The following is a 15,625-nucleotide window of genomic DNA, read 5'->3' on the forward strand; positions in this document are numbered from 1 at the left end:
TAGTACTGTAGACTACTTTATCATTGACCTCAACCCAGAGTCTCTCAGAGCATTCACAGTCAGCCCACTGACACCCCTATCAGATCACAGCAAAATCACAGTCTACTTGAACAGAGCAAATCTCAATCATGAGGCATCAAAGCCAAAGAAACTGAATAATATTAAGAAATGCTATAGATAGAAGGAAAGTAGTGTGGAAACCTACCAAAAAACAATTAGGCAAAAACAAATTAAATTCCTTTCAGACAACTTCCTGGACAAAATGTTTCACAGTAATAGTGAATGTGTAAACTTGGCAGTAGAAAACCTAAACAGTATATTTGACCTCTCAGCATCCCTATCAAATCTACAAATTTCAAGCAGACAACCTAAGAAAATTAACCACTATGGTGAATCACTAAAACAATACAGAAATACACCACGGAAAAAGAAGGAACAGCACATCAGAAATCAGCTCAATGTAATTGAAGAATCCATAGAATCTAACCACTTCTGGGAAAATTGGAGACAGAGGCAGCTTAAGCCCTACCCTCTTCAACATATTCATACATCAATGAATTGGCAAGGGCACTAGAACAGTCTGCAGTACCCGGCCTCACCCTACTAGAATCTGAAGTCAAATGTCTACTTTTTGCTCATGATCTGGTGCTTCTGTCCCCAACCAAGGAGGGCATACAGCAGCACCTAGATCTTCTGCACAGATTCTGTCATACCTGGCCCTGACAGTAAATCTCAGTAAGACCAAAATAATGGTGTTCCAAAAAAGGTCCAGTTGCCAGGACCACAAATACAAATTCCATCTAGACACCATTGCCCTAGAGTACACAAAAAACGATACCATACCTCGGTCTAAACATCAGCGCCACAGGTAACTTCCACAAAGCTGTGAAACAATCCGAGAGACAAGGCAAGAAGGGCCTTCTATGCCATCAAAAGGAACATAAAATTTGACATACCAATTATAATCTGGCTAAAAATACTTTAATCCGTTATAGAACCATTGCCCTTTATGGTTGTGAGGTCTGGGGTCCGCTCACCAACCAAGAATTCACAAAATGGGACAAACACCAAATTGAGACTGCATGCAGAATTCTGCAAAAATATCGTCTGTGTACAACGAAAAACACCAAATAATGAATGCAGAGCAGAATTAGACCGATACCCGCTAATTATCAAAAACCAGAAAAGAGACGTTAAATTCTACAACCACCTAAAAGGAAGCGATTCCCAACCCTTCCATAACAAAGCCATCACCTACAGAGAGATGAACCTTGAGAAGAGTCCCCTAAGTTAGCTGGTCCTGGGGCTTTGCTCACAAACACAAACAGACCCCACAGAGCCCTAGGACAGCAACACAATTAGACCCAACCAAATCATGAGAAAAACAAAAAGATAATTACTTGACACATTGGGAAAGAATCAACAAAAAAAACAGCGCAAACTAGAATGCTATTTGGCCCTAAACCAGAGAGTACACAGTGGCAGAATACCTGAACACTGTGACTGACCCAAAATTAAGGAAAGCTTTGACTATGTACAGACTCAGTGAGCATAGCCTTGCTATTGAGAAAGGCGCCGTAGGCAGACCTGGCTCTCAAGAGAAGACAGGCTATGTGCACACTGCCCACAAAATGAGGTGGAAACTGAGATGCACTTCCTAACCTCCTGCCAAATGTATGACCATATTAGAGACACATATTTCCCTCAGATTACACAGACCCACAAAGAATTTGAAAACAAATCCAATTTTAATCAACACCCATGGCTATGGATGAAGAACAAATCACAGCAGCAAGATTTGTGACCTGTTGCCACAAGAAAATGGGCAACCAGTGAAGAACAAACGCTATTGTAAATATAACCTATATTTATGTTAATTTAATTTCCCTTTTTGTACTTTAACTATTTGCACATCATTAAAACCCTGTATATAGACATAATATGACATTTTAAATGTCTTTATTCTTTGGAACTTTTGTGAGTGTAATTTTTACTGTTAATTTTTTATTCTTAATTTCACTTTTTAGTCATTATCTATTTCACTTGCTTTGGCAATGTAAAAATATGTTTCCCATGCCAATAAAGCCCCTTAAATTGAATTGAAATTGAATTGAAAGATAAAGAAAGAAAGAAAGAAAGAAAGAAAGAAAGAAAGAAAGAAAAGAAGAAAGAAAGAAAGAAAGAAAGAAAGAAAGAAAGAGAAGGAAAGAAGAGAGAGAGAGAGAGAGAGAGAGAGAGAGAAGAGAGAGACAGAGAGAGAGCGACAGAGAGAGAGAGAGAGAGAGAGAGAGAGAGAGAGAGAGAGAGAGAGAGAGAGAGAGAGAGAGAGAGAGAGAGAGACTAATAGAAATAGAGGATGTATTAAAGATAACTCACTTGGTTGGTCTCCCCACAGACTCCAGTTACCTACAAAGAAACAGAATGTTTTTAGATGAATTGTGAAACATTCCGAACTGTTTACAACTCATGGTATGTGTGTCTTACTTACTGCATAGTACGCTGTGCTAAAGTAAGGGTACTTTTAGGTACAGACTGCAATGCACTGTTATTGGTAGGGAATTTTTTGATGCCAACAAGGAGGCTAGTTTGCTGAGCTCTCTGTTTGTGTGCGTGTGTGTGTGTGTGTGCGCGTGTGTGTGTGTAGGAAGACACACAGTGGGGCTGGCTGTTTGTGAGAGCCCTCGTCCCACTCCGCTCGTCCCCTCCTCTTCCCACTCCCCCTCCCCCTCCCCACGTCCCCTCCTCCTCCCCCTCCCCATGTCACCTCCTCCTCCCCCTCCCACGTCCCCTCCTCCTCCCCCTCCCCACGTCCCCTCCTCCTCCCCCCCACGTCCCCTCCTCCTCCCCCTCCCCACGTCCCCTCCTCCTCCCCCTCCCCACGTCCCCTCCTCCTCCCCCTCTCCACGTCCCCTCCTCCTCCCCCCTCCCCACGTACCCTCCTACTCCTCCTCCCCCTCCCCCACGTCCCCTCCTCCTCCCCCTCCCCTTATCCAATCCTCTGTGTCAGCACACCCAGTAGACTCTGACTGACACCACCAGAAACACTCTGACTGACACCACCAGAAATACTCTGACACCACCAGAAACACTCTGACTGACTGACACCACCAGAAACACTCTAACTGACACCACCAGAAACACTCTGACTGACACCACCAGAAACACTCTGACTGACACCACCAGAAACACTCTGACTGACACCACCAGAAACACTCTAACTGACACCACCAGAAACACTCATACTGACACCACCAGAAACATTCTGACTGACACCACCAGAAACACTCTGACTGACACCACCAGAAACATTCTGACTGACACCACCAGAAACATTCTGACTGATACCACCAGAAACACTCTGACTGACACCACCAGAAACATTCTGACTGATACCACCAGAAACACTCATACTGACACCACCAGAAACATTCTGACTGATACCACCAGAAACACTCTGACTGACACCACCAGAAACATTCTGACTGACACCACCAGAAACACTCTGACTGACACCACCAGAAACATTCTGACTGACACCACCAGAAACATTCTGACTGATACCACCAGAAACACTCTGACTGACACCACCAGAAACATTCTGACTGATACCACCAGAAACACTGCATTCAGTGGAGATGCCTCTGTATATTTATTACTCATATTGATGTTTCACTTAATCAATGTGGATACAGTGGGGAGAACAAGTATTTGATACACTGCCGATTTTGCAGGTTTTCCTACTTACAAAGCATGTAGAGGTCTGTAATTTTTATCATAGGTACACTTCAACTGTGAGAGACGGAATCTAAAACAAAAATCCAGAAAATCACATTGTATGATTTTTAAGTAATTCATTTGCATTTTATTGCATGACATAAGTATTTGATCACCTACCAACCAGTAAGAATTCCGGCTCTCACAGACCATTTAGTTTTTCTTTAAGAAGCCCTCCTGTTCTCCACTCGTTACCTGTATTAACTGCACCTGTTTGAACTTGTTACCTGTATAAAAGACACCTGTCCACACACTCAATCAAACAGACTCCAACCTCTCCACAATGGCCAAGACCAGAGAGCTGTGTAAGGACATCTGGGATAAAATTGTAGACCTGCACAAGGCTGGGATGGGCTACAGGACAATAGGAAAGCAGCTTGGTGAGAAGGCAACAACTGTTGGCGCAATTATTAGAAAATGGAAGAAGTTCAAGATGACGGTCAATCACCCTCGGTCTGGGGCTCCATGCAAGATCTCACCTCGTGGGGCATCAATGATCATGAGGAAGGTGAGGGATCAGCCCAGAACTACACGGCAGGACCTGGTCAATGACCTGAAGAGAGCTGGGACCACAGTCTCAAAGAAAACCATTAGTAACACACTACGCCGTCATGGATTAAAATACTGCAGCGCACGCAAGGTCCCCCTGCTCAAGCCAGCGCATGTCCAGGCCCGTCTGAAGTTTGCCAATGACCATCTGGATGATCCAGAGGAGGAATGGGAGAAGGTCATGTGGTCTGATGAGACAAAAATAGAGCTTTTTGGTCTAAACTCCACTCGCCATGTTTGGAGGAAGAAGAAGGATGAGTACAACCCCAAGAACACCATCCCAACCGTGAAGCATGGAGGTGGAAACATAATTCTTTGGGGATGCTTTTCTGCAAAGGGGACAGGACGACTGCACCGTATTGAGGGGAGGATGGATGGGGCCATGTATCGCGAGATCTTGGCCAACAACCTCCTTCTCTCAGTAAGAGCATTGAAGATGGGTCGTGGCTGGGTCTTCCAGCATGACAACGACCCGAAACACACAGCCAGGGCAACTAAGGAGTGGCTCCGTAAGAAGCATCTCAAGGTCCTGGAGTGGCCTAGCCAGTCTCCAGACCTGAACCCAATAGAAAATCTTTGGAGGGAGCTGAAAGTCCGTATTGCCCAGCGACAGCCCCGAAACCTGAAGGATCTGGAGAAGGTCTGTATGGAGGAGTGGGCCAAAATCCCTGCTGCAGTGTGTGCAAACCTGGTCAAGACCTACAGGAAACGTATGATCTCTGTAATTGCAAACAAAGGTTTCTGTACCAAATATTAAGTTCTGCTTTTCTGATGTATCAAATACTTATGTCATGCAATAAAATGCAAATTAATTACTTAAAAATCATACAATGTGATTTTCTGGATTTCTGTTTTAGATTCCGTCTCTCACAGTTGAAGTGTACCTATGATAAAAATTACAGACCTCTACATGCTTTGTAAGTAGGAAAACCTGCAAAATCGGCAGTGTATCAAATACTTGTTCTCTCCACTGTACACCCAGACACACACATGCAAATACACACGTGCACACGAACACACACACATACACACACACACACACACACTGGAGCAATACAAATATCTCTCACTGAACTGACAGGGCGATATCGAACAGTTGACGCTCATTGGTTAATCACAAACACCTGTATCAGACAAGCCCAGTGATTGGTGGATAACTCACAGCACTGTGTCCCTGGGACAGGAAGTGGTCGCTCCGGGTCTTCCTGGTACGAGTCCTGGTTAGTTATCTGAAATACATCACACATAATATTTGCCTCAGTCGGTAGAGAATGGAGCTTGCAAAGCCAAGGGTCATGGGTTTGATTCCTGCTGGGGCCACCCATACAAAAAATGCATGCATGCATGACTGTAAGTCACTTTGGATAAAAGCCTCTTCTGAATGGCATATGTAATGGTATATGCAGTAAATATAACACACTGTATTTCATTCAAAGTCATTTTACTGTGTAATAGAGGGTGATCCACTATATGTGTTGGACAACAGCTTACATCCTGGTCTCTCATGGCATTGAGTTGCTCCAGTTTTTTGGCCCAATAGCGTGCCTCTTCCTCAGGGATATCTGAAAACAAGAGCCCAACAAATAAATCAGCTGATCCGCACACACACTGACCCGCACACACACACGTACGTATGTACCCTCGCACACGCACACACACACACACACACACACACACACACACACACACACACACACACACACACACACACACACACACACACACACACACACACACACACACACACACACATACTTGGATAGCTTACATACCAAACCATTACTACCAATCACAGTGAGAATGACTTTTCACCCAGAACCCCAGACCTTTAAATAACCTATTGGCTTGACTGGTGCTCAGTCAGACAGACAGACAGTATCTAGGAGATGGGAGGCAGTGTAAAATGACACCTAATCAATGCTAGCAGAACGAATCCTGATTACGTTCACACAGGAAGCTAAAAGGAAGGACAGAAGCTGCCAACCTAGTGACACAGATCAGTGTGTTTCTATGGGGACACATGGAATGGAATTAAACAGCGTTGTATTCACTAGCAACAAAACGGAAGCAAATGGGCCGAAACAGGGAGGGACTACCAGGTCTTGTCCAATGAGAAACACTTGTTTTAATTTTCTGTTGCAAAATGTTTTGTTACGTTGTACACTAATGAATATACGAACCTGGTTAACTCAGCTAAAGATTAGAATGTAGGTTCAGGTGTGATTATGTTCACAGTAAGATGCTTCTCTGGCTTGACTGTGTATGTGGAGTGTGGACAGTGACTCATGTACAAATACGATTAGAGACATCTACTGTTTGTCCCTTTTAGAATCTGAGAGTGGAAGACTTACACTCTCGTCTCTAACATGTAGGCTCAACATTTCCTAACAGTCCCAATACAAGTCAAAATGTTGAATAAACTTCATTTGGACTTACTTTACCTGCTGTCCACTGATTTTGTCCTCATGTCGAAGGTAATCTGAGACAGAATATCCACAGGGAAGTATTATTAGCCTGACTTTCAGTATGCTGGTGTGTATATGGTTCTGTTGGTTTGTATTTCCGGTTTGTATTTTCAATACTGAAACAATTTGCACGCGACGTAAACACTTGCACAATATGTAAACAATGGTTGAGCGTAGCCGAACAACAGGCCGAACATTGCCGACGTTTAATTTGCAGTAAAACGCAAGCACTTCCAGCTGATTGCTAGGAAATGTTCTTCGGTTGACAATGTTCAGTTAAGTTGTTTACATATTGTGCATCATATGCAATGCGTCAGGAGACTGAAAATAAAAACCGGAAATATAAGCCACAGAGCCATATATATATCTACAAAAAGTCTGGTTAATAATACTTTCCTGTGGACATTTTATCTCCACTTCCTACCGTCAAAGGGATCAACGAGTAAAGTAAGTTTAAATATCATTTTATTCAACACTGGCTTGTAGAGTCTTTTTTAGGGCGACTTCTTTCAGACTAAATATCCATGGGGTAACCATGGTAACAGTCTGAAGTATTAGGCACATCTACTGTATTTTATCTACTGTATTTTATCTACTGTATTATACAGTTTAAGTCGGAAGTTTACATACACCTTAGCCAAATACAATTAAACTCAGTTTTTCACAATTCCTGACATTTAATCCTAGTAAAAATTCACTGTCTTAGGTCAGTTAGGATCACCACTTTATTTTAAGAATGTGAAATGTCAGAATAATAGTAGAGAGAATTATTTATTTCAGCTTTTATTTTTTTCATCACATTCCCAGTGGGTCAGAAGTTTACATACAGTAAAGGAAAAAAGTATTTGATCCCCTGCTGATTTTGTACGTTTGCCCACTGACAAAGACATGATCAGTCTATAATTTTAATGGTAGGTTTATTTGAACAGTGAGAGACAGAATAACAACAACAAAATCCAGAAAAACGCATGTCAAAAATGTTATGAATTGATTTGCATTTTAATGAGGGAAATAAGTATTTGACCCCTCTGCAAAACATGACTTAGTACTTGGTGGCAAAACCCTTGTTGGCAATCACAGAGGTCAGACGTTTCTTGTAGTTGGCCACCAGGTTTGCACACATCTCAGGAGGGATTTTGTTCCACTCCTCTTTGCAGATCTTCTCCAAGTCATTAAAGTTTCGAGGCTGACGTTTGGCAACTCAAACCTTCAGCTCCCTCCACAGATTTTCTATGGGATTAAGGTCTGGAGACTGGCTAGGCCACTCCAGGACCTTAATGTGCTTATTCTTGAGCCACTCCTTTGTTGCCTTGGCCGTGTGTTTTGGGTCATTGTCATGCTGGAATACCCATCCACAACCCATTTTCAATGCCCTGGCTGAGGGAAGGAGGTTCTCACCCAAGATTTGACGGTACATGGCCCCGTCCATCGTCCCTTTGATGCAGTGAAGTTGTCCTGTCCCCTTAGCAGAAAAACACCCCCAAAGCATAATGTTTCCACCTCCATGTTTGACGGTGGGGATGGTGTTCTTGGGGTCATAGGCAGCATTCCTCCTCCTCCAAACATGGCGAGTTGAGATGATGCCAAAGAGCTCAATTTTGGTCTCATCTGACCACAACACTTTCACCCAGTTCTCCTCTGAATCATTCAGATGTTCATTGGCAAACTTCAGACGGCCCTGTATATGTGCTTTCTTGAGCAGGGGGACCTTGCAGGCGCTGCAGGATTTCAGTCCTTCACGGCGTAGTGTGTTACCAATTGTTTTCTTGGTGACTATGGTCCCAGCTGCCTTGAGATCATTGACAAGATCCTCCCGTGTAGTTCTAGGCTGATTCCTCACCGTTCTCATGATCATTGCAACTCCATGAGGTGAGATCTTGCATGGAGCCCCAGGCCGAGGGAGATTGACAGTTATTTTGTGTTTCTTCCATTTGCGAATTATCAACTGTTGTCACCTTCTCACCAAGCTGCTTGGCGATGGTCTTGTAGCCCATTCCAGCCTTGTGTAGGTCTACAATCTTGTCCCTGACATCCTTGGAGAGCTCTTTGGTCTTGGCCATGGTGGAGAGTTTGGAATCTGATTGATTGATTGCTTCTGTGGACAGGTGTCTTTTATACAGGTAACAAACTGAGATTAGGAGCACTTCCTTTAAGAGTGTGCTCCTAATCTCAGCTCGTTACCTGTATAAAAGACACCTGGGAGCCAGAAATCTTTCTGATTGAGAGGGGGTCAAATACTTATTTCCCTCATTAAAATGCAAATAAATTTATAACATTTTTGACATGCGTTTTTCTGGATTTTTTTGTTGTTATTCTGTCTCTCACTGTTCAAATAAACCTACCATTAAAATTATAGACTGATCATTTCTTTGTCGGTGGGCAAATGTACAAAATCAGCAGGGGATCAAATACTTTTTTCCCTCACTGTATACTCAATTAGTTTCGGGTAGCCTTCCACAAGCTTCCCACAATACATTGGGTGAATTTTGGCCCATTCCTCCTGACAGAGCTGGTGTAACTGAGTCAGGTTTGTAGGCCTCCTTGCTCGCATACGCTTTTTCAGTTCTGCCCACAAATGTTCTATAGGATTGAGGTTAGGGCTTTGTGATGGCCACTCCAATACCTTGACTTTGTTGTCCTTAAGCCATTTTGCCACAACTTTGGAAGTATGCTTGGGGTCATTGTCCATTTGGAAGACCCATTTGCGACCAAGCTTTAACTTCCTGACTGATGTCTTGAGATGTTGCTTCAATATATCCACATAATTTTCCTTCCTCATGATGCCATCTATTTTGTGAAGTGCACCAGTCCCTCCTGCAGCAAAGCACCCCCACAGCATGATGCTGCCACCTCCGTGCTTCACGGTTGGGATGGTGTTCTTCGGCTTGCAAGCATCCCTGTCATGCCCTGGCTCTGGGGACTCTTATATGTTGAGCCAGGGTGTGGATTTTCTATGTTTTGTTTTCTATGTTTTTGGTTCTAGTTCGTTTTGTTCTATGTTGGCCAGGGTGGTTCCCAATCAGAGGCAGCTGTAGCTCGTTGTCTCTGATTGGGGACCATACTTAGGCAGCCTTTTGGCATGTTAGGTTGTGGGATCTTGTTCCGAAAGGTTTGTGTTGTAACCTAGGACTTCACGTATCGTTTCGTTTGTTGTTTTTGATCGTGTGTTAAGTACTGAATAAAGAATGTACGCTTATCACGCTGCGCCTTGGTCCGCTTCATCTGTCAGTGAACGTGACAGAAGATCCCACCACCAGAGGACCAAGCAGCGTGCCCAGGAGGAGAAGTTGGCGATGTCCCAGGTGGGCGAATGGTGGTCTTGGGAGGACATATTCGCGGGCAGAGGGCCATGGGCAAAAGTAAATGCCCAGGCAGGAGAGGAGAAACGGCGCCAACCGTGCCGACGACGGACACGCGAGTGGCAACCCCAATAAAAAAAATTGGGCGGGGGCACACGGCGTGGACGACGGGGCTGCTGGAGGCAGCTACAGGGCGCATCGGCGGACTAGGAGAGGATGCCACCAGGTTTGGGGGGCTGGAAGGGTGGTTGGCGGAGCCTAGAGGTAGAGCAGAGCCAACTCCCCGTACTCAGGCTAGGCAGCGTGAGACTGGGCAGGTTCCGTGTTATGCGGAGCCACGTACGTGTCGTGCTAAGGTGGGCATGCAGCCAGGACGGAGTGTGCCGGCTCAACGCTCGTGGCTTCCAGTACCCCTCCTCGGTCCCGGATATCCTGCGCCAGTGCCACGTGCTGTAGTGCCAGTACGAGTGCACAGCCCTGTACGTCCTGTGCTGATGCCTCACACAGATTGTGTGGAAATAGGCATTCAGCCAGGACGGGTTGTGTCAGCTCTCCGCTCCAGACCTCCAGTCAGTCTCCACAGTCCAGCCCGGCCTGTTCCTGTCCCTCGCACCAAGCCTGTGGTGCGCGTCGTCAGCCCGGTCCGGCCTGTTCCTGCTCCCCGCACCAAGCCTGTGGTGCGAGTCGCCAGCCCGGTACGGCCTGTTCCTGTCCCTCGCACCAAGCCTGTGGTGCGCGTCGTCAGCCCGGTCTGGCCTGTTCCTGCTCCCCGCACCAAGCCTGTGGTGCGCGTCGCCAGCCCGGTCCGGCCTGTTCCTGCTCCCCGCACCAAGCCTGTGGTGCGCGTCGCCAGCCCGGTCCGGCCTGTTCCTGTCCCTCGCACCAAGCCTGTGGTGCGCGTCATCAGCCCGGTCCGGCCTGTTCCTGTCCCTCGCACCAAGCCTGTGGTGCGCGTCCCCAGCCCGGTCCGGCCTGTTCCTGCTCCCCGCACCAAGCCAGTGGTGCACGTCGTCAGCCCGGTCCGGCCCGTTCCTGCTCCCCGCACCAAGCCAGTGGTGCGCGTCGTCAGCCCGGTCCGGCCCGTTCCTGCTCCCCGCACCAAGCCAGTGGTGCGCGTCGTCAGTCCGGCACGGTCCGTGCCTGTTCCACCGGTGCCTGGTCCGGCACCGGTTAGCTGCTCCACACCGGAGCCAGAGCAATCCGCTCCACCGGTGTCCAGACCAGACCAGGGGCGCTACGGGGGGGTAGAGAGAGAGTGGTGGTCACGCCCGGAGCCGGACCCGCCTCCGAGGCGGAATGCCCACCCGGCCCCTACCCCGTTGTGTTGGTGTGGCGCGGTCGCAGTCCGGGGGGGGGGGGGGGGGGTGTACTGTCACGCCCTGGCTCGGGGGACTCTTAAATGTTGAGCCAGGGTGTGGAGTTTCTGTTACATTTTCTATGTTTTCGTTCTAGATCATTTAGATCTATGTTGGCCAGGGTGGTTCCCAATCAGAGGCAGCTGTAGCTCGTTGTCTCTGATTGGGGACCATACTTAGGCAGCCTGTTTTCACTAGTTTATTGTGGGATCTTGTTCCGTAAGGTTTTGTGTATAACCTAGGACTTCACGTATCGTTTGGTTTGTTGTTTTGTTTCGTGTGCAGTACGGTAAATAAAATGTACGCTTATCCGAGCCTTGGTCCGAGTCTTCATGTAACGATCGTGACAATCCCCCTTTTTCCTCCAAACATAACGATGGTCATTATGGCCAAACATTTCTATTTTTGTTTCATCAGACCAGAGGACATTTCTCCAAAAAATACGATCTTTGTCCTCATGTGCAGTTGCAAACCGTAGTCTGGCTTTTTTATGGAAGTTTTGGAGCAGTGGCTTCTTCCTTGCTGAGCTGCCTTTCAGGTTATGTCGATATATGACTCGTTTTACTGTGGATATAGATACTTTTGTACCTGTTTCCTCCAGCATCTTCACAAGGTCCTTTGCTGTTGTTCTGGGATTGATTTGCACTTTTCGCACCAAAGTACGTTAATCTCTAGGAGACAGAACGCGTCTCCTTCCTGAGCGGTATGACGGCTGCGTGGTCCCATGGTGTTTATACTTGCATACTAATGTTTGTACAGATGAACGTGGTACCTTCAGGCTTTTGGAAATTGCTCCCAAGGATGAACCAGACTTGTGGAGGTCTACAATTTTTTTTCTGGGGTCTTGGCTGATTTCTTTTGATTTTCCCATGATGTCAAGCAAAGAGGCACTGAGTTTGAAGGTAGGCCTTGAAATACATCCACAGGTACACCTCCAATTGACTCAAATAATGTAAATTAGCCTATCAGAAGCTTCTAAAGCCATTACATTATTTCCTGGAATTTTCCAAGCTGTTTAAAGGCACAGTCAACTTAGTGTATGTAAACTTCTGACCCACTGGAATTGTGATACAGTGAATTATAAGTGAAATAATCTGTCTGTAAACAATTGTTGGAAAAATTACTTGTGTCATGCACAAAGTAGATGTCCTAACTGACTTGCCAAAACTATAGTTTGTTAACAAGAAATTTGTGGAGTGGTTGAAAAACGAGTTTTAATGACTCCAACCTAAGTGTATGTAAACTTCCGACTTCAACTGTATCTACTGTATTTTAAGACGTTTTGGGTCATTGGGGGTATAAATGAGGGTCAATTAAGTATAGTCATTACTTCATTCATTAAGTTGTGTTTGTTCATCCATCCAACCATCCGTTAATAATTGTTTTGTTTGTTAGTTTGTTAGTTATTTCATTGGTTCCCTCCCTCACTCACCCAGAGGCAGTTCAAAGCGTGTGTCCAGCAGCACCTGGTGTAAAGTGGGGTCTTTGGTTCCACAGATATCGTTGTCTGCCATGATAACCTGGGAGTCCAGTGTTAGCCACTTCCCCGGACCCTCCTACACATAGAAATAGAACGCATAAACCTGATACACCATTCATGTCAGCTCTCCGCTCCAGACCTCCAGTCAGTCTCCACAGAGCGGCAGGTAGCTTAGTGGGTAAGAGCGTTGTGCCAGTAACCGAAAGGTCGCTGGTTCTAATCCCCGAGCCGACTAGGTGAAAAATCTGTCGATGTGCCCTTAAGCAAGGCACTTAACCCTAAATGCTCCTGTAAGTCGCTCTGAATAAGAGCGTCTGCTAAATGACTAAAATGTAAATGTAAATGTAAATGTAATTCATTATCATTGTTAGTTTGTTAGTTAGATCCCCATTGTTATACTGCATACAAAAACATTAGCCTGGTCCCAGATCTGTTTGTGCTGTCTTACCAACTCTTACGGTCCTTGTCACGCAACAGACCAGTCTGTCCCTGGATCTTTCAACAGGGATTCATTCAGTGAGTCATTCTGATTTTACATTCCACTCATAGCTTCCATGGCTGATATAATTCATTACCCCAAGGAGTTGCCTTGCCCTGGCTTAGAAAGTAAGTAGTACTATGCCAGTATGAGTATTGTGGGTGTAGTGTACCTCGTTTGATTGGCGGATGCTGTGCAGGGGGATCCACACCGTGCCAACCATGGTGTCCCATATTAACCCTTTATTCCACATCTCCACCGTCAGCCCCAGGTCCAGCCTGTTGATCTCACTAGACAGGGAGAGAGAGAGAGAGAGAGAGAGAGAGAGAGAGAGAGAGAGAGAGAGAGAGAGAGAGAGAGAGAGAGAGAGAGAGAGAGAGAGAGAGAGAGAGAGAGAGAGAGAGAGAGAGAGAGAGAGAGAGAGAGAGAGAGAGAGAGAGAGAGAGAGATAAGATAGCACAGATACAACAGGGGAAAGACAGCAGGAGAGAGAATGGGGAAAATAAATACACAGAGGAGTTTGTGTCAGGAGGACTGGAATAAACTGAGTGGAAGGAGTGAGGGAGGGGGAGAGAGAGATTGGGGGAGGGGGAGAGAGTGAGAGAGCTCTGTACTGTGGAGAGAGAGAGAGAGAGAGAGAGAGAGAGAGCTCAAAGACATTGCTCCTGCATTTTTCAGCATGTTTTTACAAAAAATATAGATTTAGAGTTAGATAAACGTGGATTTTTTGGCAGGGACATATACAGTATGCTACCCTCCACAACATAACCTTCATTCCAAACCAAAACTCCAAACCTACAACCTGATTTTGGACAGAATTACCTGGAATTACCTGGAAGGCTTTCTACTACCAAGGATTACTATTCCCAAACTATACAGCAAATGCTCTGGCAAACAAACAGAAACCTGAAAACACCATCCAACCTTGAACTGAGTGAGTAATGTTTAGTCTGAAGCTATTTTTTACTTTCAAAAACCAAGAAGAAAAATACATTACAATGATATATTTTACTTTATAAGGACTGAATGCTAAGGCTACCAAGCTTGCTAGTACAAAGAGATACAACTTCAATTAGCACTGACGTGTGAAGTGAGAGGTGTCAAAGCCCTTGAGCCCAACAATGGCAGGAGAGTCGCACAGTCTACCCCAACCAAATGGAGAGGCCTTAGAAGCACCCTCCCGCTGTTCAGAGGTAATTAAAATACAGTACCCTCTGTATGTAAAGAATGATAAGACACGAAGAGAGTACAAAATGAAGCTCCTTGTGGGAAATCAAGAGACACCCTTTGCTGACTTTTATAAAAATGGGAACATTAGCAACCTTATCTTCCACACAGACCATCCCCTGGCATGGCACAGTGCTATATTAGCACACTACGCCTGTTAAGAGGGGGGGGTTAGCGACGGGTGGAAACTCAGGATACTAGACAAGTACTAGAGTCAGCTAATATACATCTATATAAATCTGGAACAGTATTGGTACAGGGCAACCCCAAACAGTTCCAGCTGGACTTTCACCTAATCAAAGAAATAGCTCAGCAGGAGACCCAGACAGCAGTCCAGCACAACAACACCCCCTTAACTAGACCTGGAGAGCTGGAGGTGGAGAGAGACATATCTGCACTCTGGACTGTGGTGAGACAACAAAAACAGGAGAAAGAGCAGGAGAAGAACAGAGCACTAGAGGAGAGGATCAGAGTACTAGAGGAGAAGGTGAGAATGATGACGGGTGACAGAGAACAACCCATTAGAGAGCTGGCCATCCCCGCAGAGAAGCCAGCAGAACAGCCCACCTCAGATCCTGGCCAAAGTCTCGACACCGCAGCAGAACAGTACACCCTAGACCCTGACCATAGCCTCGACATCACAGCCGGACAAACAAATGAAGAACCCCAAGCCCAGGGGATCCCAACCCCTCTGAGCATCCCCCTGTCAGCCATCCTGATAGCCCTCCTGACGACCCCCCCACACCCACTGAGGACATACACAAGCCACAGATTGTACTCCTTATGGACTCAAACGGGAAATACATACAATAATATACAATTTCCCAAACACAGTGTCTAAACTCTGGTGTCCAAACACCCAGCATGCCCTAGAACTTCTGTCTGAGGACCAACTAGGATCACCCAGCCACATAATAATACACACAGGCATAAACGACCTGAGAACACAGCAGGAAAGGGTGGCCACAGCACTCAAGGAAGTTATAGAAAAAGCTTCT

General features: G+C 45.8%; 1 protein-coding gene across 1 annotated transcript in view; it reads right to left on the minus strand.

Moving 5' to 3' along the window:
- LOC311098852 (protein unc-13 homolog A-like) overlaps positions 1-15,625 on the minus strand; it is a gene marked incomplete at both ends in the record, with an annotated part of 75,291 nt that overhangs the window by 39,123 nt on the left and 20,543 nt on the right. The window contains 5 exons of the mRNA XM_084139419.1: positions 2,377-2,406; positions 5,486-5,552; positions 5,815-5,885; positions 12,875-12,998; positions 13,573-13,690. Of these exons, the coding sequence (XP_083995545.1) occupies positions 2,377-2,406; positions 5,486-5,552; positions 5,815-5,885; positions 12,875-12,998; positions 13,573-13,690 (410 nt within the window). The remainder of the gene's footprint in view (positions 1-2,376; positions 2,407-5,485; positions 5,553-5,814; positions 5,886-12,874; positions 12,999-13,572; positions 13,691-15,625) is intronic.

The sequence above is a fragment of the Coregonus lavaretus genome (genome assembly GCF_964263955.1).
Source record: "Coregonus lavaretus genome assembly, chromosome: 23".
NCBI classification, from domain to species: Eukaryota; Metazoa; Chordata; class Actinopteri; order Salmoniformes; family Salmonidae; genus Coregonus; species Coregonus lavaretus.